General features: G+C 47.4%; 2 protein-coding genes across 2 annotated transcripts in view; one reads left to right on the forward strand and one right to left on the reverse strand.

Moving 5' to 3' along the window:
* EPG5 (ectopic P-granules 5 autophagy tethering factor) overlaps positions 1 to 3,028 on the forward strand; it is a 60,580-nt gene extending 57,552 nt beyond the window's left edge. Inside the window, exons 43-44 of the mRNA XM_080371825.1 lie at positions 112 to 226; positions 1,129 to 3,028. Of these exons, the coding sequence (XP_080227951.1) occupies positions 112 to 226; positions 1,129 to 1,311 (298 nt within the window). The 3' untranslated portion in view covers positions 1,312 to 3,028. The remainder of the gene's footprint in view (positions 1 to 111; positions 227 to 1,128) is intronic.
* A 3,283-nt stretch (positions 3,029 to 6,311) lies between these two features.
* Positions 6,312 to 20,634, reverse strand: SIGLEC15 (sialic acid binding Ig like lectin 15). Its single transcript, XM_080371828.1, has 5 exons — positions 15,350 to 20,634; positions 12,226 to 12,609; positions 9,697 to 10,056; positions 8,672 to 8,702; positions 6,312 to 7,333 (listed from the first exon to the last, which is right to left on the reverse strand). Exons 1-5 carry the CDS (start codon positions 15,399 to 15,401, stop codon positions 7,237 to 7,239), a joined length of 924 nt encoding a protein of 307 aa, XP_080227954.1. The 5' UTR covers positions 15,402 to 20,634; the 3' UTR covers positions 6,312 to 7,236.
* Position 20,635: the final 1 nt, after the last annotated feature.

Raw genomic sequence — 20,635 nt, forward strand, 5'->3', positions numbered from 1 at the left:
ATGTTCCTCATGCAAGAGAAATCTCATGAGAGAGAACTTCCAGTTCATCTGCTGTTGAAGACTTGCAAGTTTGCTATCACTTTCTTTCTCTTGTCTTTTTCCCTATGCAAGGTTCCGGGTGGTTGCCCGCAGTTTGTCTGCCTTCCTCTTGGTGCAGATTCCTGCAGAGAGTCAAGTCCGCCTGCGAGCAGGGTCAGAGCCAAAGCTGTCGCAGAAGGCCCAGCAGGTAGTGTGTGCGCCAGCTGCTGGCTTCTTGACATGCCCTCTTTCCGTGCTGGCTCAGCCTGTGGCGTGAAGCTTCTAAGAGTCACTGGAAGCATTTCTTCAAGCTAAATCCATCTCTCAGCTTGTTGGTTTTATTCAGCTCTAAATACCCTCAATCTGTTTTTTTTTTTTGCTACTGCTTTACACCTGGCTCTTGAGCTCTGATTTTTCAGAAATAGCTTGTTGTTCTCATTTGTTTCCTCAGGGAAGGGGGTGTATCACAGCCTTGTGTACTATTTTGCTATATATTGAAACACCATCTTGGAATTTGCCAGAGACAAGGGCAGGTGCAGCACAGACCAGGTGATGATAAGAATTTGCTGAACTCTGGTAGCAGGACTCTGTGTCTGAGCCCTCACCTAATTATACAGAGTTTTGTATTAATGTGAAGGCATCAGTTTCTAACTTACACACTGAAAAGGTGCAGGTGAATTTCTCTGTAAACCCCGAGTTCAGAAACTTTGGAACATGGCAGGTAGGAGGAATTTAAAACAAAGAGTAAAAAACAGTGCTGCAGTGATTACACTGCTTTTCAGTGATAAAACAGGGCTTTATAACATAAGTGTTGCAGTTTGTAGTTCGGTGTAATTTCCTTGAGTTCATGAAGTAAATATTTGATTATATTTGGGTTACAGAATCCTAGCAAGCTTTCCTATAACAGTTGGTATGTTAATCTTGGGGAGTAAACAGCTTGAAAAATAAGAGCTGACTTGAAACACTTATGTGATTCTTTTTTACAAATTTTATGTTCCAAATACTTTGGGTTTTCTAGTAGATAAGGGTCTTCTAGTGGAATTGTGCTCACGTGCTGTTTTGCTATGGACCAAAGCTCACACAGCTAACAATTTTCCCTTGTATCTATAGGCGCTGAACACTCTTGAGTCTATGGCATCAAACAAACAGTATATGGATTATCAAGAGCAGCTCTGCCAGGCTTCTCAGTTCATCAAGCATCCAGAACACTGTCTACAAGATGGCAATAATCTCTTGGCTCTCCTTATTAACACCCTGTACCCAGAAGTGCATTATTTGGACAGCATCCGATAGCAGCACTGAGCTCGCAGAATCATCATGCAATGTTGATTTACTCTGGTTTACATACATAATGTTGTTGCACAAGTAATTTTTACCTGTAGAGTTCCACTTTGTCAGAAGTATGAATGGGAACTGCACACTGGCAAGTTTTTCTCTCTTTAATGTTTTGTTTCTTTTCTTTTGATTTGTAGGCCTGTGGAATTGCTTAGTTTTTGTTGATTGGAAATGCTTCGATACCTTCCTCTGCATGGCACACACCTGAGAGCAGGGTACCTGAGGACAGCTGTACAAATCATTAGATGGCAAAGCTCATCCTGTAGCATAAGTTTTTGCTTTGTGCCTTTCTATTTTCCAATGTGTCATTACTCAGGCCAGTTTAAAGTGAGTGGAGGCTTGTGGTATGAAAGAGGTTTTGGCTTTCTTAACCAGGATACCTCTGAATCTTATGTGTGTGTCTGGAGACTTGTGAAATCCCTGTATTTGGAAAGATAGCATTTTAAATTTTGACTTATTTTTGCTATCCCACAGAAATCTGTAGTTGAAAGGCATGCCTACAATCTTCTCCCACTTCTGTAAACAAACTGAAATAAGAACTCTGCTTTTCCCTATTTTCTAAGTATTAGTGAGTCTGCATCCATATTGCTTGATTAAATGCAAGTTAACTTCTAGCCAAGTTCTTTTTAAATCAGGTGATTTAAATCCAGAGACAGATTTTTCAGGATCTCCAGTGCCTGGGCAGGGAACAGTCAGTTAATGTTCATGTTGGACAGGATTCCTAACTCTGGAAGTATGGTTGTTTAGGAAATACTGATTTAACAAGTGGACACCCCCCACTTAAGCTTATTCTTTTCTTCCTAGCCAGGCATGACATGACAGGATTTTAGATGACACTGTGAAAAGGTATTTTTCTTGTATTAAATTTGGTTGTTAAAATTCTGTTGCCAAAGCATGAACCCTGAGCCTGTAAATCTGTTGTTTCTGCTGAATGATCACTGGTTTTGTTGCCTTGTCTGATAACAGGAGATGCTTTTGTTCAGGGAAAGCAGAAGGGAAGTTGTCTAATGTCCCTTTTATTACTGGTCTATTTGAGGTGGCCCAAGGTCCTGCAGTCCCAACCCATACACCTCTGTGAAGGTACAATGATTGCTGCTTCTCTTCCTCCATTAATTGTGCCTTTATGTTTATAACATGGTTATGAGTTAAAAATCTGATCACTAAGGGAAAGAAATGTGCAACCTACTGTCAGGTCAATAATGCTTTGAAGTGTTGCTCTTCATTGTGGTTCTGGTGCTGGAGAACAAATCACCTTTTTTTTTCTTGACAGATTTTGCTAACTATACCAGCTGGGTCATTGGATCACCTTCATCTTAATGTGGTCTTAGAGTTCTTTGCTCTATCTGCGAGCCTATAAATATATATACATATGTACATCCCTCTGTATATTAACCAGATACCAATGCAGCATGTTTTTTTAACAGAATCTTTTTGGAAAATTCATGCCTGGAAGAATACATTCTGCTGTTCACCCCACCCCCCCTGACCTAAAAGCACTGGTTGTATTAGATCCAATGTTACTGATCAGTTGCACAAAAATGTGAAAAAGTCAGAATTATGTGTTTGACATGCACTTTCAAAACAAGATGCTGTTTCAGCTGATGAGTTTTTACAAATGTTGTATTTATAACATGCTATATCTATGAAGACAGTGCAAAATAAAAATGAAATACCATGGTGTTTGTCAGAAATTGCTTGATATCTTCAAGTTGCTGGAAGAATCCACATCATGTAACACCCAGTTGTTCTGGGAGAGGGATGTGTGATGGGGGAATGCCACACAGCTTGCTTGGTTGTTGGGAGTCTGGAGACTCTTACTTGTGACACAACAGTCTGGTTCTGTGCTCAGAGTCCAGGAGAAGGCTCATCTATGTAATGGCATTTTTTAATGCCATTACATAGATGCATTTTTAATTATGCTTCTCTATCCTGGCAAAATCCCCCAAAGTTTTGTTTTGTTACCTCTGGTAATGTGACCGTAGGGTGATGCACTGCACTGGTTCTGTTCTTTCAGCACTCGCAACTGGCCCAGGCTGGAATTTGGTATTTGTCCCAAATGAGGGGAAAGCTGGTAGCGTGGAGGGAAGCAGGAGAAAACTGTGCCTCCAGTGCTGGTGGTACGACATTCTCACCGAGGGCTTTGCTGGTGGGCAGGGCCGGACCAGGCTGGGGCCGCTGCTGTTGCCATTGACACCATCGTGTCTGTTTGTCTTGACCATTGAAACAGCTTTTTTAGTAACTTATTGCTTAAAATGTAATGGAAAAGATGCTGGTGACTTTTTTCCCTATTTCTTGGTCTCATAATTTTGATGAAAGTAGTTTTGTTTTATCATGGTCAAAGTACTCTCTGAATAATACTGTTGTGGGCCCTAAGTAGGGAAGCAGGGAAAATCCACCGTGTGCTCCTGCTTTTGCTGAATGTGTCACCCACAAACCAGTCTTCTGGCTTCTTGGTGAACATGGTTGTAGAAGACTGAACCTTTTGCTTTCCTCAAATACAGGGGAGCAGCTCTATGAACTAACAGATCCACTGGCAGTTCTTTGTTGCAAATTTTCTGTCGCAAATTGGGGTCTTATTTTCTGAATGGTGCCCAACAGATTGTTTCTCTTGAGTTCTACTGGAAAAACTCACATTCCCAGTATGTCCCACCCTCCCTTTACCCCTAAAGCGCAGTGTTCTTGTTCACATCATAAACACAGCCAGGTAGTCTCAGAAGGAAAACTGAGTTTTGTGGTGTTTTTAGCATTGTAGATTGCAGCAGAAAGAGATGAAGTTGGAATGTCAGCTACTTCATAAAAAGTGTGCCTTTTGGATAATTCATGTGCTTCAGCTGGAGAATGAATGTCTGTGGCTTTTGAATGTTTGACTTGCATAGCAGTCGTTGCATTGGGGTGAATTGTTGCCTGTGGATTGCAGCTTGAGTATTTATTAAGAAAATAAAGCTCAAGAGGGAAATGGAGGGAAACGGACCTAAGAGCTGAATGTGGTGTTAACTTAAGTCAGTGGAAAACCAGAAGCTGAGCGGCGAGATGCATGAAGCGTGCAGACAGCGCTTCCTGTGCGGGCTGACTGCGGCATCCCGCAGGGGCCGTGGTGGTGGGAGCTGGTATCGCTTGCTCTGGAAGTGCTCGACAGAGCAACAGCCAAATGCCCCCCAAACCCTGACTGTGCGTAAACTGGGGAGGGGAGGAACTGGAACACACTTGTTAAGCCAAATGAGGTCAGTATTAGAGACCTCCTGGCATGCCTCCTGCTGTGTTTTGTCACACCACTATATTATATGTTGGAGTCCCCAGAGAGGACCAGGGCTTGCCAGCAGAGGGCTTTTCCTTAGGTACTTCCAGGCCGGTGGTCTGCAGTGGACGCCCACCACACGGTCACCTGTGCTGGCCTGTAAGCTGCCAGCTGGCTCCTCGCCCACCCCTGGCCAGTGCCCTGTGTGATCCTGATGTGCTCTAAATCTTTGTCCTGACTGTCCAGCTTCTCCTTCGTGAAGAGGCTGCGTCCATCCACAGCAGCACTTCAGGCTTGTGAGCTATCCCACAGCATCGGTCACCCGGGTGAGACCGTGGCCCTGCAGCTGCACGTGGACCTCTGTTCCTCCTGCTCGCTGCCCTGCTCACTGCCCTGCTTGAAGGTCACCTGGTTGTGCTGAGTTTGCAGAAGAAGTATGAGATTTCCCCACAGCACTGTCCTGTGGGCACTTTATTGCACATCGACACCCAAGTGGGCTCCTTGCCCTCTGTGTTGTTCAGTACGAGGTCTCCCTCTGCACGAAACCCCGCACCTTTTGCTTTCCAAAGGACAAACCAGCAGGTACGGAGAGGGAAATGTTGAGGGCAGCCCCTTCCCACTGAAGATCAATCCTGCAGGGGTTTGGATGGGTTAAAGAGGTCCCTTGCTGGGGAGAGAGGCAGGATTCAGGCAAATTCAGGTCTGTGCCTTTCCTAGTGTCCAGGGACGTGGTGGGTGCCTGTACCTTGATGACCTCTTTCTCCTGTTTGCTGCACTAACATGGCTCTGGAAGCCAAATCAGTCAAAGTCAACCAGTGCAGATCCATGAGTTTCCTTGCGTCTGACTTGCTGCAGCAATTCCGTGACTGGTGTTTGCTGGCGGCATTTCAACTGCAGGATGCTGGCAGCATGCAACGGAGCATGCTCGGTGCATCCCAGGTTTCGGGGCATGAGGTCTGATACTTCTATTTGGACCAAGCTACTTCAGTTGAAGTAGCTTTCACAAGGAAAATCTTGCAAACCAAGCTTCAGTCCCATATGTGGATAGAAATAGGTTCTCAATACTCTAAATTCAGTTCAGTTTGTCCAATTAAGATCTCTGAGGTCTCTTCCTGGTACACTGACCTTACTGGTCCATGACTGCTGTCTGCTATAACTTCCTTTTCCTCCTTGCATCTCTGCCTGTCTTTATTAAACCTGGCTTTGCCACTGCTGGGATTTTTAAACAGATTTAAAAGATTGGGTTCAAATATTTCCTTGCATTATTTTTTTTTTTTCTTTTTTCCCCTCTTGTTATCCCGGCCAAGTCATTTGAAGTTATGCTTTAATTTCCTAGCACAGATGTTACAAAGAAGTGAACTTCAAAATGAGAGTTCCCAGGCTGGAGGTGAGCTTGCAAGCGGGACCACAGGCTTCCTGGTAATTGAGGTTGGGCTCTGGCCAGCAGTGGTTGTTCCCAGAAGCAGGATTGTTAGGGGGAAAAGTTTTGGACCTGCTGCACTGGAATGATTGCACAGAGTATCGAAGTCAGTGGTAGAAACCTGAAAGTAGGTTCTTATCACTTATTTTTTCGTTCTTTCTCCTCCTCTTCTATGCCAACTTGTTGCTCTTCACAGCCCTTTCCTGGACCTTTGCTTGACCAAGACTCCAGGCTGATGTGCGCATAAGCTGGGTCTATTCAGGTGGTCTTGGGGCACGTTCACGGTTGGGCTAGAGACTTATATATGGATGGCTAGTGACTTTGTAGTGGTGACTTCATCTCAGAAGAATTCGAGGTGAGTGGTCAGGCCTTATAGGAGCTTTTGACAAAAAAATTGTGTTTTGAAACACAGAGATGGAAACTGTTTAGAAATTTTTTTGGTTTATTTTTTTTGTTTTTATTTGGCTTATTGTTTTGGTTTATTGGAACATTTTCACAGCATATTTATCACAAAGCTCTGAGATTCTGCTGGTGCGTGCACACGGGCACTAGGAGCTGCAGCGCAGTTACAGTACAGAGCACCCTTTGCATGCCTGGCTTTCAGCTCCGCCACCTTTTGGAAAACCTCTTTTTCCTTTTGCTTGGACTGCTCTTGAAAGTTAAGATTTCCTTTAAACTCTTAAACCCTTTTGGAAGTTAAGGAAGAAGAATAATAAACAACAAAAAAGACCCAGCCGAAATTCCAGTAGTGTTTTTTTCAGAGCTGGTATTTGAAACTTGAGACACTTGCTGGCTCTAGGAAGCTGTGTGTGGTTTGACAAGTGGAGCAGTGAAGAAAGCTTTGAGAAGGAGTATTTGAAAAATGCCAAAGCAAAAAGATGTGAGAAAACGGTAGACTGTTACCTGCTTGCTAAACATTATCTGATACAGGCTAAAACCACACAGGCTGGTTAGAACGGACATCCTATGTGGATGCTTCTATGTGTCCGATGTAGAGTTCTTCTGGTCTTCCAGCTCCACCCCTCTTTTCTTCTTCTGTTTTTCCCTTTAAGGGCTTCTCTTGCTCGTAAGCAGCAGCGGGGCTGGAAGTCACGCACCTGCAAGGCCTGTTTGACCTTCTGGGTATCAGTCGGCGTTAGTTTTATGTTCACTGGGAAAAGGCACCCTTGTCCGGAGCAGGCAGGAGTTGGAGCCGTGCAGACGGGTGCGGATGAGACCGCCCAGGTCCTCAGCTGCGTCTTGATGCTGTTCTTTCTGCCGGCAAAGCCTGGCCACTGCCGTCTCTGCGGTCAAAGTTCTCGTAGGTGGTGTCTTGCGGCTGCGGCCTGGCAGTAGAAGAAGTGAAGAAGGTGAGGACACATTTCTGGCTGCTCTAGACTTTGTAAATAGCTTCAGACAGTAGTTAAGGAGTGTCGGAGTGTCTGCAGCACCGTCTGGTACGGATCCTCCCGGCTGCAGCAGGTGGGTTTTATGTGTCTGAGTTGTATCTAATGTTTTACGTTTTAAAGCATCCAGAAGGATCTCATACACAGTTCGTGCTAACTACTGCTGCTGCCCTGCTGCTCAGAGCCTCGGGAGGTTGTGACAAACCTCTCCTGGGAAGGATCCTCTCATGTAGGGCGTGGAGGATCTTGGGTTTTAAGCTTTCATCTACATACATATACAATTAAGAGTGCAGTGTGGTTTAGACACTGTTAAATCGCCAACATTGTGCTTTTGTGAGTAATTACGACAAATTTAACTGTAGGATTGCATTCCCCATTGCCTCTTTGGCTATGTCCTGATGCTGTGAGCATCTTTCTTGGGCAAGGTGAGGGAAGGAGACATCACACAGGGATAACCCAGGCTGGAAGAGAGCAGCCCCAGGCAGATGTAACTGTACTGATTTCAGGTACAGCTTCTTTAGGCTTAGCCTAAGGATTGGTTTTGGTTTTCAGTTTGTATGTATTTCCTCTCCCTCCTGCTCCATCCCTTTCTGGCTCGGCCACCACAGGTTTCAGAAGCGTCCACGATTAGTGGTGTGATGGGGAATGGGAAATGCTGAGGGTTGTGTGGGAGCATGGTATGGATGCCAGCCAATGAATCAGGCCCTGCCACACCTGATCTGGCTCTGTGGTGGGCTGGTTTGTATCTCCGTACCTTCTTTCACCCTTGCAGAGCTCATCAACTTTGATGTGGGTGCTTTTTCTGCTCCATTAGAGCCTGGGGTGCAGAGGGAGGGGAAGGTCTCTGTTGCGCAGCTTCCCCTCTCTTGTCCATCATTCCTCAAGTCTGGCCCAGACCCCATGCCAGCCCGTCCCTTGGGTGGGTGGTTCTTTTGCTAATGTGGCTTCCTACCATCCTCTGATCCTATGGCCCACCTAAACTGCTAGCCCTTTGCTGCTGCAGCATCCATGTGTCATGGTTTCTCCAACCTACTGCCTGTCCTTGTCACATCAGTGGGGCCTCCTCAGCTGTACCCAAGCCAGGGCCTCCTTCCAGCAGTGCCCAAGCCTTGGTCCCTCACACGGGTTCATCTGGCCATCAGCCCAACCATGTCCTTGTCCCAGGAGCCCGCTCTCAGGCCAGAAGGTTGTTGCCAGGACCAAGGACATGTATTTCTCTCTTTAGCCATCTCCACCCCTCCTGATGGATAACATGAGTAGAAGGCAAGACATCCTTACCGGGCCAGGCTGGATGGAGTGGAGGAGGGACCTGTGAGGTGGGAAGGAAGATGTGGGTTAGCAACGTGGTCAGAGTGAGCTGGGGAGTCAGGGCTGACCTAGAGCTGTTGGGAAGCTGCAATGGGGGGTGTTTGTGACACTCCAGTGAATGGAGAGAAGACCTTGTGTCAGGTGTCCTCTTATGGGACTGGGAATTAGGCACTGGAGTATAAGGAACAAAGCATTTCTTTGGTTGGTCTTACACCTTCTACACTTTGAGATAACTGGTGTTTTTTTCAAGGTGTTGACAGATGAGTCACGGTGAGATGACATCTTGTCCAGCCTGAGACGTAGAGCCTGGGGTCCCTCCTGGTCCCCTTCTCCCCATGCCATCACACAGCAGGGGTGGTGGGCTGGGGGCTAGCAGCCTCCGGGCTTCTTGAGAGGTCTTATCCCTCAGTCCGTGAGCTGATTCTCATCTCCTGTGAGCTGGGGTTTCCCTGCTGTCATGGCCCTGGTGTGGCTGGGAGGTGGGATTTCACTGGTGATGGGGAAGCACCCTGGTGGCGAGGCCCAGAGAGGGGCAGTCTGTAAAAGGAGGATGCCCACCCCAGGAGATTGAGCTGTTGCATGGGATACAGTGAAGGTAAATCCTGCCTATGGTCTACAAGGGAAGAGGTAGTAATTAGTCTGCTTCGAAGAGAAGAAAAAAAAAATCTGTAGGCACAGGTTCTCCACTAATTTCCCATCTGTTAGTTAACCTTTCTCCTCGGGCACAGGGAAAATCCTGCTCCCTCTGCTTTTCCAAAGGTCCCTTCCCAAAGGAGACATCTTCTCTGCAGGCTGTGACTAGCCAGCCAGGATGTCCCTCCTACTTATATTTCCCATTAGAAATGTCCTTCTTCTAGGGTGGCAAATGATAAAATCACTAAAAAAACCCAACCCAAAACAAAGCCAACCCCTCCTGCCTGACTTCATCTGCCGCATCCCACCGCTGGTTACCAGTCTGATGGAGGAAGACTACTGAGGGAAGCTGCAACACGTACCTCCTCTTGAGAAAGCGGTGAAGCTCAGTATCGCCAGCAAAATGAGCACTTTGATTCCCAGCGGCACAAAGATCAGGATCAGGAAGAAGGAGCTGTTGGATGCTTTGAATTTATAGAAGTACACAGCCCCCTCTGCTCTCCCATGGCTGTTGACGGCAGTACAGGTGTATTTTCCATCGTGGATGAGGTACCGGAGCTCCTTGGTGACACGATGGTTCACGCTGGTGATGGTGGTGATGTTGCTGTAGGGTGGGCCGGTCCAGGTCAGGGCAGGCACTGGCTCCCCCTCGGCAGTGCAGCGTGCCTGGAAGGTGCGATCCCTGTTGGAGCTGACGGTGATGTTAATGATCCTGGGGGCAGCTGCAGGGATCGCAACAGGGGAGGGAAAGTGTGTCAGGCTTCAGAGGCGTGTGTAGCCTGGAGTGAGCTGTCGGTCTTGGTGGACCCTCAGCGTGTTGTATCAGGGTAATTCTGGGAACCACCCTCCCCTTCCTTGTTTTTCTTACCACTTTCCTTAGATTTCCCCACCCTGCCTGTGTTGGATAGAGAAGGAAAGGGATTCACCTAGCAAAGCCTGGGTGCAAGGACGTGTATTCTACCTCTGATTTATGCCTGTAATGGCTCACACAGTTGTCTCAGCTTTGGTCAGCTTCAGCTGATGTCACCTTCCATGGTGGCAGAAGGCAGAGACACTGTGCTGTAGCAGGGTAGTCATCCGTGAAGATGGGCTGCTTTCTGCAGATGCACCATGAATTGCAGCCCTGTGCTGTCCATCACGCAGGCACAGGTGCAGTTGGGGACATTTTCAGACTGGCTGCATCTGCGCATGGTCCAGGACAAGGCAGCCATGGTGCTCCTGCAAGCATCTCGTGGCTGTGCCTCTGGTCTCAGACCTCCAGAGTATGCACGGATGGATCTGTTTGTAGGCCCTTTGCTCAGTGCCCGAGACCTGCCAGATTTAGCAAGTTCTAATCAGGGAGCGGTTACACTCCTTGCTACAACCTATTTTTGATGTTTTTCTCCAACCCTGTAGTGAGACTACCAAACAGCTGGTGTAGGTTCCTGGTTGCTTTGGGGTAGCGCACTGATACCAAGACAGGGCCACTAATTTTATATCCTGTATTGGAGCATATGGGGTTGTGTGGCTGAATGAACTGTGGTAGAGACCGTTTGGGGAGATGCAAAATGCTAAGAGGTGCACTGCTGAACGTGTCATCCTTTGTCTAGTCTGCTGAGGAAGCGTAGCTGGTATGACCAAGCTTGTCCTAACCTTCCATCCTTTCCTCTTGAGCCATTTAATGCATTTGGTTGCTAAAGGCATTGTGAAAACTGGAGAGAACTAAATGAGCATCCTCATGGAGGAAAAGCAGGAGTTCAGTATTGATTTCAGTTTTTGTCAGGCTAGGCAACAAATGTATAGCTTGCAACCAGCTACATCGTGTCTTCCTCCTTGTCTGTGTAATGCAGGAGTTTGAGGCTGGAGGACTGATGCGTAAGGAAGCTAGCTGTGTTAGTTGTATGCCATGTGTCTATGTGTTTTGGTCTTTAACTTTTTAAGCATTATTTAACCCCTTCCATTCATACTGTCAGGGTCTATTCCCAAAGCAGGGTGCGGCCTGGGTGCCGTATCTGTGTGTGTTATTGTTCCTCTGGTGTTAAGCCCCAGGCAGCCCCTGAGAGACAGACCTTGCTGCCATCCTGTTCTGGTCACGCTGTGTATGTGGGTGTTCAGGAGCTGCTCCAAGTGAAGGAAAGCCTTGACTACACAGAACTGCCCAAGAAGTAACCGACCTTATCCTCAGGTTCCATCTGGATGCCCACAGGTGTAAGGCAGTTTCACTTCACAAGCAAAATCATCCAACACGTGGCACCTCTGCCCTCATGGGTAAGGTCTGAGCCAGTTCCCGAGGCCACTTGGGTCTCCTGGCCCTCCCTTGATCTGTGAGCACACCCTGGGAGATGGGATTAGCATTTGAGGTTTGTTATCTGAGCTGGTTTTTCAGGCTGTTTATGTTTCTTGCTCCAGGAGAGTCTGGATCTACAGCACCTGTGTACCAGGTATCTTGTCTTTCTGATCCCCTGTTACCATCCAGGTGGTCTTGTGCTTACATTTGCTAACATGTGCTCAGCACCCAAGCTCTGCTGTTTAGATTCTGATGAAGAGGACGGCTTTAACCCCACCCCGTGGGCTGCTGACCCCCATTTGCCTCTCTGCTGCCTGCTCAGACCCTGTGCTGCAGGACGAAGTGGGATGTCCAGGACTTGGCTGGCTCTTACCCCAGCAGCCAGAGCCTGGCTGTTTCCTTTCCAGTTTCATTCCTGTTCCCTTCCCTGCATTGCGCTCATCGCCTTGTGCTGGAAGGCTGCGGAAGGCAACGAGTATTCCCCGCCCCAATGTTACAAACTATCCACGGAGCTGGAAAACACAGCCCTTTGGGAGAGCAGGTCAGCTCCTGTTACCATCTCATTTTCCACATCTTGCAGCTCTCACTTCCCTATGGGGTGGCGTTGGCTCTACTGCCCTCTTACCAATCAAATGCAGCTTTATCCCATTCCTGCTTTCATACTTGCTGTGGGTATCTCCGGACAGCTCCACCCGACAGAAGTATCTCTCGCTGTCACTCCAGGTCAGATTGTCAATCCTGATGGAAAGGTCCTTGTGCCGGGGGTTGCCAAGCAGTTTGTATTTGTTTTTGTGGCTGATGGCAGTCTTACAGAGCTCATTGGTGCTCTGACTGATGCACTTGAAAACTATTGTGCCGTTGTAGGGTTCCTTGATCCTCCAAATGGCAGTGAGGGTCCGGTCAAATGTTTTGTAGGGGTGTGTGAAAGTACAGGGCAGGATAACCATCTTCCCGAGTTCACCGGTGACATCAGATGGGACGTGGACGGACCAGCCGTTGGACTGCACACCTAGAAGCAAAAAAGATGATTGACTGATTCATGTGGGGTGTTTAAGGCCATCCTTCCTGCGTCTGCTCTGTTGTTGGTCGGAAAATGTTCCTGTGGTGGGCCCTGTGTTGCTTGCTGAGGACCTGCAGTTGGTTGCGCAGCCCTGTTACTGAGACTGGATGTGGTACCAGTTGGCACCGGAGCTTGGGGGACTGATCAGCTCATGTTGAAAGTGATTTAATTCCTAAGCAGGCCTTGTTTGACAAGTGACCGATAGCACCTGAAGTTGTGTAACACACTTTTGCAGTTAACAGACGTCTATGTGCTTAGATCAACCAAATTCTCTCTTCAAAAGAAAAAAAAAAAAAGGCTAAAAATAAAAATTTTGCATGCATTCAGAAATCTGGTGGCTTTAGGCACTGAAGTGCATTAAGTGTAGCAGCCCTGCATTTGAGTGCGTGCACACACTGTAGTATTATGTAATAAGTACCGTATATATAGTATTATGTTATAGTGTCTGTTACGCTACTCAGTTGGTGGTTGCATTACCCCTGAGGAAGGTAGTAACAGCTGATGTTTCTCATGATCAATGCTGCTATCATCACAAAGTAGCATCTTACTCATCAGCTGTGACAGGATCTGAATAAAGACTTGAAGATGCTCATCTTAAGGAAAGCTGCTGAGAACAAGTAAGTTCCCTGTATCTGTGTCGTCGGATGGAGGATGCCCTTGGCAGCAGAGAAGGCATCTCCCTGTTAGCAGAGCAAGTTGTCACGGTGTGGACTCTAGCTGCCACTGTCTTCCCAGACAGTCCTTGTCCTGGTGTCATGGTGAGGGAAATCCTGAGTTTTCCGGCTGAGGTGTCACAAATGGTTGGGATTTTGCTCCCTTGGCCAAATTTAGTTACAGTAAATCCTAGTGCAGTCTGGGGAGCTGCACCTTGCTGCCACCAGACCCAATCTGATCATTTTTGTCTAGTGATGAAAACAGCCTTCCCCTGAATGGATGCTCCCCACCTTTATATCGGAAAACTAAACGTCTCACCCATTTCTCTTCCCTAGGAACCACCAGCACCAACAAACAGCACTTGTAGGCAGTGCTTTCTGTATAGATACGTGTATCCATCCACTGCCTTGCTAATTGCAACAGCTGTAGCAGCAGATTGTGGCTTCAGGACCGTCTGTGGCTTACATTCCTGTCTTACAAAACTCACTTGATGACTTCATTAAATCAGGAGCTTCCCCCTCAATAGCTGAGAATAACTGCAAAAAAAAAAAATGTAAAGGTGTCCTGTAAGCAGTTGCCATCCATCCCTCGTCTAGCTGGCTTTGCTGCGGTCTGTGGGCATTCAGCTGTTGGGTTGCTCCTGTAAACACTAAGATAAGATTTGTTGCTTGTTCATATACCTGTTCTCCATGATATTTGGCAAATACCTCGGTGGTGGTGCAGCCTCTATCACTCCATTGTGTGCTGCACAATGGACAAAGGCCAGTGTAGGACTGGTTCTGTGCTGTTATTTATCTGGAATCAGTGCCAAGCCAGTATTTTGGTTACGGAGATCTGGAGCCGGGCTGCCTTATGATTTGTTATAATGATATGAGATCCTTTTGCAGCCTAGGGAATCTCATATTCAAGGTTACATGGCCACTGGAGCTCTGGGAAGCTCCTGGACCTTGAGCACAAAGAGCTGGCAGTGAAAACAGGAATGCTTTCTAGTTTATTTCATGTTATTTTGGCTGTTGTACAGCATGTTACTGTAACCCTTGCTTTTGGAGAACTGCAGATCATGTGCTTTTGAGTACATGATTTGCTTTTTGCTTTTCTCTGCCACCTTTTCAGTTTGCAGTTTTTGAGTATCTCAAGCAAAGAATATTATTTTTAGCAAGTAAATATCCCCTTGCCTTTTATGTGAGAGAAAATGTTAAACCCACGTACTTCTAATGTTACCAGCTCCACCCATTTCTGTGGAAACACAGTTTGCCTAGGTTATGAGTAGGGGGAGTTGTCAGCGTCTTGTGCATAATTTAACCTTAACCTTAAAACTTCAGAGTGGTACGTGTTTTGTGGCTTCCTCCTGCTAATACCCAGCCTCCATTTGTTCCTGGAATTGAAGCTTTCACAAGAAATGGAGAAAGCCATAGGCAAATCGCCTACACACTTAACCCTGAAAAGGATTTGTCAGGTCAGGGTATCTGCTAGTTGTCAATGGAAAAATCATGAAGACAGGAACAAGATCAAGAGCTGGAGACCACCACAGACCCTAGCCTTGCTCTAGCAAATACTGTTTGACAGTATATCCAAGCAAATCCCATTGAGTTTAAAGGAACTTAAGTGCATACTTGAGGGTAAACATGAGCTTGTGCTAACTGGAGCACATTGTTATCTGTTGCACAGTAACTCCTAGGAAAGGGACACAGTGCTGCTGGGTGGTGGTAGAAATGCTGCATCCAACTGATGCTGCAGGAGAAAAGTTAGATCAACTCTCTGCACAAGTCAGAAAAGAAAAAAAAAAAAAAAAAGGCACCCACCCCCCCCCCCCCACTCTCAAACCAAAGACCTCTGTGGCAATTGCAGAAGAAAGCTGTTGAGTTTTCCCAGTATTCTCACCTGTACCCAGAATTTCAGCATCCTCTTAAACAATGTGATGGCACGGTGCAGTTCATGGAGAGTTTATTGTACTAGGTAATTCCCCTGGCACTTTGACCAGAGCAAGAAGAAAAGCCCTGATCAGACAGGGATTCATAACAAGCTCAGAACTCACCCTTCCTGGAGATGCGAAGGAGGCACAGAAGAAAAAAGCCAAGCTCTCTCATGCTGGTTGATGTTCTCCACTGAGGTGTATCAGCAAACCAGAACAGCCTCCACTACATCTGAGCTGCTGGTCTTGCAGTCACAAAAGTTTTTTCCAGGGATGGAAGAAGTTGTGGTTTTCCTCTCCTTGGAGGCAATGAGTTGTCTAGCTGAACCAGCTTTAAATTCAGTTATTAATAGGTTTGTGGTCAGTCATGTGAAAAATATGGAGTATTATCATTTTCCAGCTAAAGGAAGGGGACTGCAGAGTGGGGCTGCAAGCAACCACTCCACGTGTGTGCTGGGGCAAGAGGGGATGGCTTTCAAGTGCCACCACATCACCAACCTGGAGGAAACCCTCGCAATCTGCTTCAGGAGGTGGCAAGCAAGACCCTTGCTCTCCTGGTTTGAGGCAGTTCCTCCTCCTGAACTTGGAGCTTGCAAGCCAACTGTTCTTTACCCGTTGTGCTCACTGGTTGTTGTCATCCCTAGGTGTAAAAAAACCCTCTGCCACCACCACCTTGTTTTGAAATCATCTGGTTGTACCAAGGTTCAGTGTTGGAAGAGCGCTGGGGTGTCCCTTGGAACCCTGCTCTGTCTGGACTCCCATGACCCTGACGAGCTGTGAGTCATTCTCCTCCTTGTTGTTCGAACCTGCGTTCCAAATAAGCTGAGCTCCAGCTTCTGCCCAGAATCCTTGTGTAAATGCTTGCTCTTTCCTTCTGGGTTTAGCTGTAGCAAACTTACTGTGCAGTTTGCTAATCTGCAGAGCCTGAGGCTCGTGGAGAGCTGGCCATGCTTCACACACCCCCACATCACCTCCCATCCGCTGATCCCGTGACATGAAGTTTAACCTTGGAGCGTGTGTTCCCTGTGTGGGTTTCGCTTGAGGTTTCCTGTTTTTGCTTCAGGCTGGAGGGAGGGCTGGTGTCTGATTTCTCACCTCGGCAGCCGCGCTGCTGTAGGGTCCCTCTCTCCTGTTGGGGACCCCAGCGCCCATGCCATCCCCGCCGCGGGCCGGGGGTGCGCAGCCCCTGGAGGGCTCCCAGGGCCGATGTGAGATGGTGCTGGGTCCCTGCTGCCAGCTCTGCTGTGCCAGGAGCCAGTGCCTTCCCCCACTTTGCTCCTCACCTCTTTGCCCTGAACTCCCTGTGTATGTTCCCTTCTTGTTGTGCAAAAGCTCCTAGAAGAGGGAGCACCTCTGCTGGGAGAGGCTGGGAGCTGGGGTGGCCCAGCCTGGAGAAGAGAAGGCTTCAGGGAGACCTTACAGCACCTTCCAGTGCCTAAAGGGGCCGACAGGGAAGCTGGAGAGGGGCTTTGTACCAGGGCCTGTAGCGAGGGGACAAGGGGGAAAGGCTTTGCACTGAGAGAGGGGAGCTCTAGATCAGCTGTAAGGAAGAAATTGTTCCCCGTGAGGGTGGGAGGCGCCGGCAGAGGCTGCCCAGAGCAGCTGTGGGTGCCCCGTCCCCGGCAGTGCCCACGGCCAGGCTGGGGCTGGGACCCACCTGGGCTGGGGGGAGGTGGCCCTGCCCGTGGCAGGGGGTGGGACTGGGTGGGCTTTGAAGGTCCCCTCCAACCCAAACCGCTCCACGGTTCAGTCGTATGAAGCATGTTTGCTGCTTTCTGAACCTGTTCTCTGTTCTGGTCGAAGTTAGCGTGCCTGTGAAGGGAGGGATTTCTGTTCTCCTGGGCTTTTTGCAGGAGGCTCTGAGAGTACCCAGCTGTCCTTCACAATGGCTCAGACCTGTTGCTGCTCACCAGGGAGTGGTGTTATTTTAACTAATGACTTTGAGCCCTGCCCAGCCCCTGTGCATGTCATCCTCGACCAGGAGGGTCAGGACCCACTGCTCCGACTGCTTGGCAAACTGTCCTTACTAGCCCTAAAAAGTAATATGTGCCATTGTCACCAGAGAAACCTGAGGGTATGGGTGGTGGAAACAGTGAGTAAGAGACCTGAATGAATCCTTATCCCATCTGTGTTATGTGCCTTTTTGGCATACCTTCCCCATTTATCTCCATATACTTTTTACCTGTTCTAAAACAGATACTATATTTTTTATATATAATATATATTATTTTATATTTGTATAACACCATATATATATAACCAAATAGATAAAATACGTAATAAAATAATAAATTAAACCAGATAAAACCCAAATAAAAAACAGATTAAAAAAACAGATAAAAATAATAAATGGAAATTCTCCATTCATTTTATCTGTTTGTGACACTAACTTTTTGGTGTTGTGACTGTCTTTAAGCATTTCACCTCTGATGGCACAGTGGGACCCAGTGGTCTGAAGTAAAAGATTAAAGTGAAACCCATGCTAAAACCATGTGACAGTGAAGCATAAATGACTAATGTGAAGCATAGCTGTGGTTAACGCTTAGTACAAACTTCTAGCTCTCTAGTGTTTTACTCTAGCATCTCCTAGACAACTGTCTGGTAAGTCAGTAGAGAAGTACAAATCCCTTTGAGTTTTATCTCTGGACTGATTTTCTTTTCACACTGTAAGATAGCTCTTTGCAATGAAGTATTTTAAAGTTTAAAATAGAGAGTTGAAAACACGTAGCTGAAAATGTTTGCAAACTATTTGAATAAGCCAAAAATTTTTGTTAACAAAAAAAATACCCCTGCCTATATGATCCACAAGCTCTGCTATCTGTGACTTTTTTTTTTCTTTTTTCTGCAGTTGTGTCCTTGAATAGTATCTCGGATATCCGTAAGAAAGGCTGCTTCTGGTCCAACACCCAAACTAGGATGCCTTCCATATTCATCAAATACTGGTTTTCTTCCTGATAAATCTATTTTTAAGGGCTGTAGGTGATGACAGCAATTGCTATGCTACCTTATTAATATTTTTCTTAAGTGCTTGTACAAAAGCAACAATCAGAGATCTGGTCCCAGTGACACTCCAGTTTCTGGTGTTTTCTTGTGCTATGAAAATACATGGCATCTGGAGAAAGAGAAAGGCATGGAAACGTGTGGGTTTTCCTACTCGGAAAACAGATCAATGCACTTAAATAAAAATAACTTGTAAAAAAACCCCACAAAAACCACAAAAACAAACCTAAAGGAACCTGTAAATACCAGCAAATAGCAATCAAATATAGGCCAGTGGCAAATTTGCGGCCAGAGGCAGAGATGCATCTGCCCACCCTGCCAATGCTACGGCCAGTTCGTGCTGCGCTCTTTGGCAGCTGCAGGGGAGTATCTCACATCCCCATCGCCTTCCTGGCTGTGTCTGGTCCAGAGAACAGCAGTCTTGGAGTTTTGAAGGTTCCCTTTGGATCAAACTGCCGACACCAGCCTTTCCTCCGTGGACTGTACCTCCTCCGCCCTGGATCCTGGTGACAGCCTCACGAGAGACTGAAAAAGGTGAGATGTATGGTGTCTGGGTGTTGCTTTGACTACATTAACCATGCCTTAGGGATGCTGTAAGGAGCTATGCACCACACCATATAGGCTGCAATTTAAAAGCATGATCTGATGGAGAAGGCACAGAACAAGGGGGGAATGATATTGAGATAAACTGATCGAGCTGGTTGGTTTTAACCTTTAACCCAGCTCCTTTTAACTTTTCCCAGCTGGCTGATTTTCTTGTAAAGGTTAGCCTCTTGTAAAGTGTTCATCCCTCCTAACACCCTTAGAAATTCCCATGGTGTTTTGTGATGGATGGTTGACAAAACCTGCGGGGCAACGCAGAAGCATGCCAGGATGATCTCCTGGCAGACGTGCCCTCCGTTCAACCATTCCCCTTGCACCACATGCGTTGGCAAACAGCAACTTGTTGGCAGAGCCCTTTGGACTTGTCAGAAGCTGCTCCATGACACCTTGCACGCTTCTCCGTTGGCCACTGTGTTAAACTGCTGTGATCTGAGGATCCGCCCGGTCCTGGGGTGTGTGTGATGTGAACCCAGGTTGCACCATGTAGCTGGAGATGAGCATGGCAGTGCTCGTGCCTCCTGGTGCCAGGTTTGTCACTGAGGACCTAAGCAATGAGATTTTCTGTGCGGCTGTACCTGTGTCGGTAATGCACCTGCTTACTCAAGGACTAGAACGAAGCCAGTTGTTCCCCCTCCCTCCCTTTGGATCTGAATTTCAGTTGCAAGCTTTTCTGCTTCAATTACTTCAGTAGCATGTGTAAGTCCTGCCCCATGTCCTTCGAGTGTGCCGATCTGTACATGTTAGACGCAAAAGCCTTATGCTCTGTCAAATCGGGCACTCTTCCCTGAAGGGATTCGCTCTGTGAAAATAGCTGGGAGACCATAGGAATTTTCCATCTGCCTGCTTTCTGCCAGCTGAGCAGGAGAAAGCTGAGCTGTTGTCCCCTTCTTGGGGAGCTGCTGTGGGCTGCCCATCTCCCCTGTACGTCCACTTCATCCTCGCTGACCTGGAGGGAGAAAAAATCCACAGGTATTCCTACAGTGCCAGGAAAACAAGGGGTGGGAGGGATGGAGGGTGTCAAAGCCAGGCACTGCTATTGTAGGTGACACTGATCCTGCTTCCTGGCATTGAGTGTTGCTGTAGAACACGGTCACCACTGCGTAGGCTCCTGCTGATCCAATTTGAAAGTCTACAGGTTCAGTTGCTCGCCTGTGAGGTTTTCTCAGCCCCTTACAAATGCTCCTGACCTGGGAAACTCTCCTGTCTGCCATATCACCGCTGCGAAGTCTTGAGCTGTTCCGTCACCAAAGCTGCAGCGGCAAATTGATGGAGCAGCAGCAGGGGTGCTGGTGAGCTGTTGTTGCCTCTGGTGAGCATCAACTAAAAAATGTTAAATACATATTGGGGTAATTTTCTCCTAATGGGCAATTACTCCATGAAATCCATAGCTTGCATCATGCTATGGGCAGAGCACGAAGAACTGTTTGGAATGCCTGCAGACAGGCAGTGGCATGATGTGCTCAACTTTGCCCATATGGAGGTAAGTCAAAGCCCTTGAGAGAATGAGCCTGGGGCCACAGTAATGCTAGAGCTCACCTTCTCCAGGCAGCGCTGGCGAAGGCAACTGTGTGCTAAGGCTTGCAGGATGGGGTTGTCTCATCTCAGGACTGGGCTTGGTCCCAGGCTTAACCAACAGCGTAGGTACACCTGATTGAATCACTGCTTTGCCCTGGAACGCCTGATGTGGGCATTCAGAGTGGTGACCCTAAAAGACCTTTGGCTTGCAAGGGACATGTATGGATGTCCTCAGTGATTGGAATTTAAAGTTTTAGGACTGAACCCAACACTCCTTGGACTCATGTGAAC

This window comes from Falco punctatus (assembly GCF_963210335.1).
Source record: "Falco punctatus genome assembly, chromosome: Z".
In the NCBI taxonomy this organism is placed as follows: Eukaryota; Metazoa; Chordata; class Aves; order Falconiformes; family Falconidae; genus Falco; species Falco punctatus.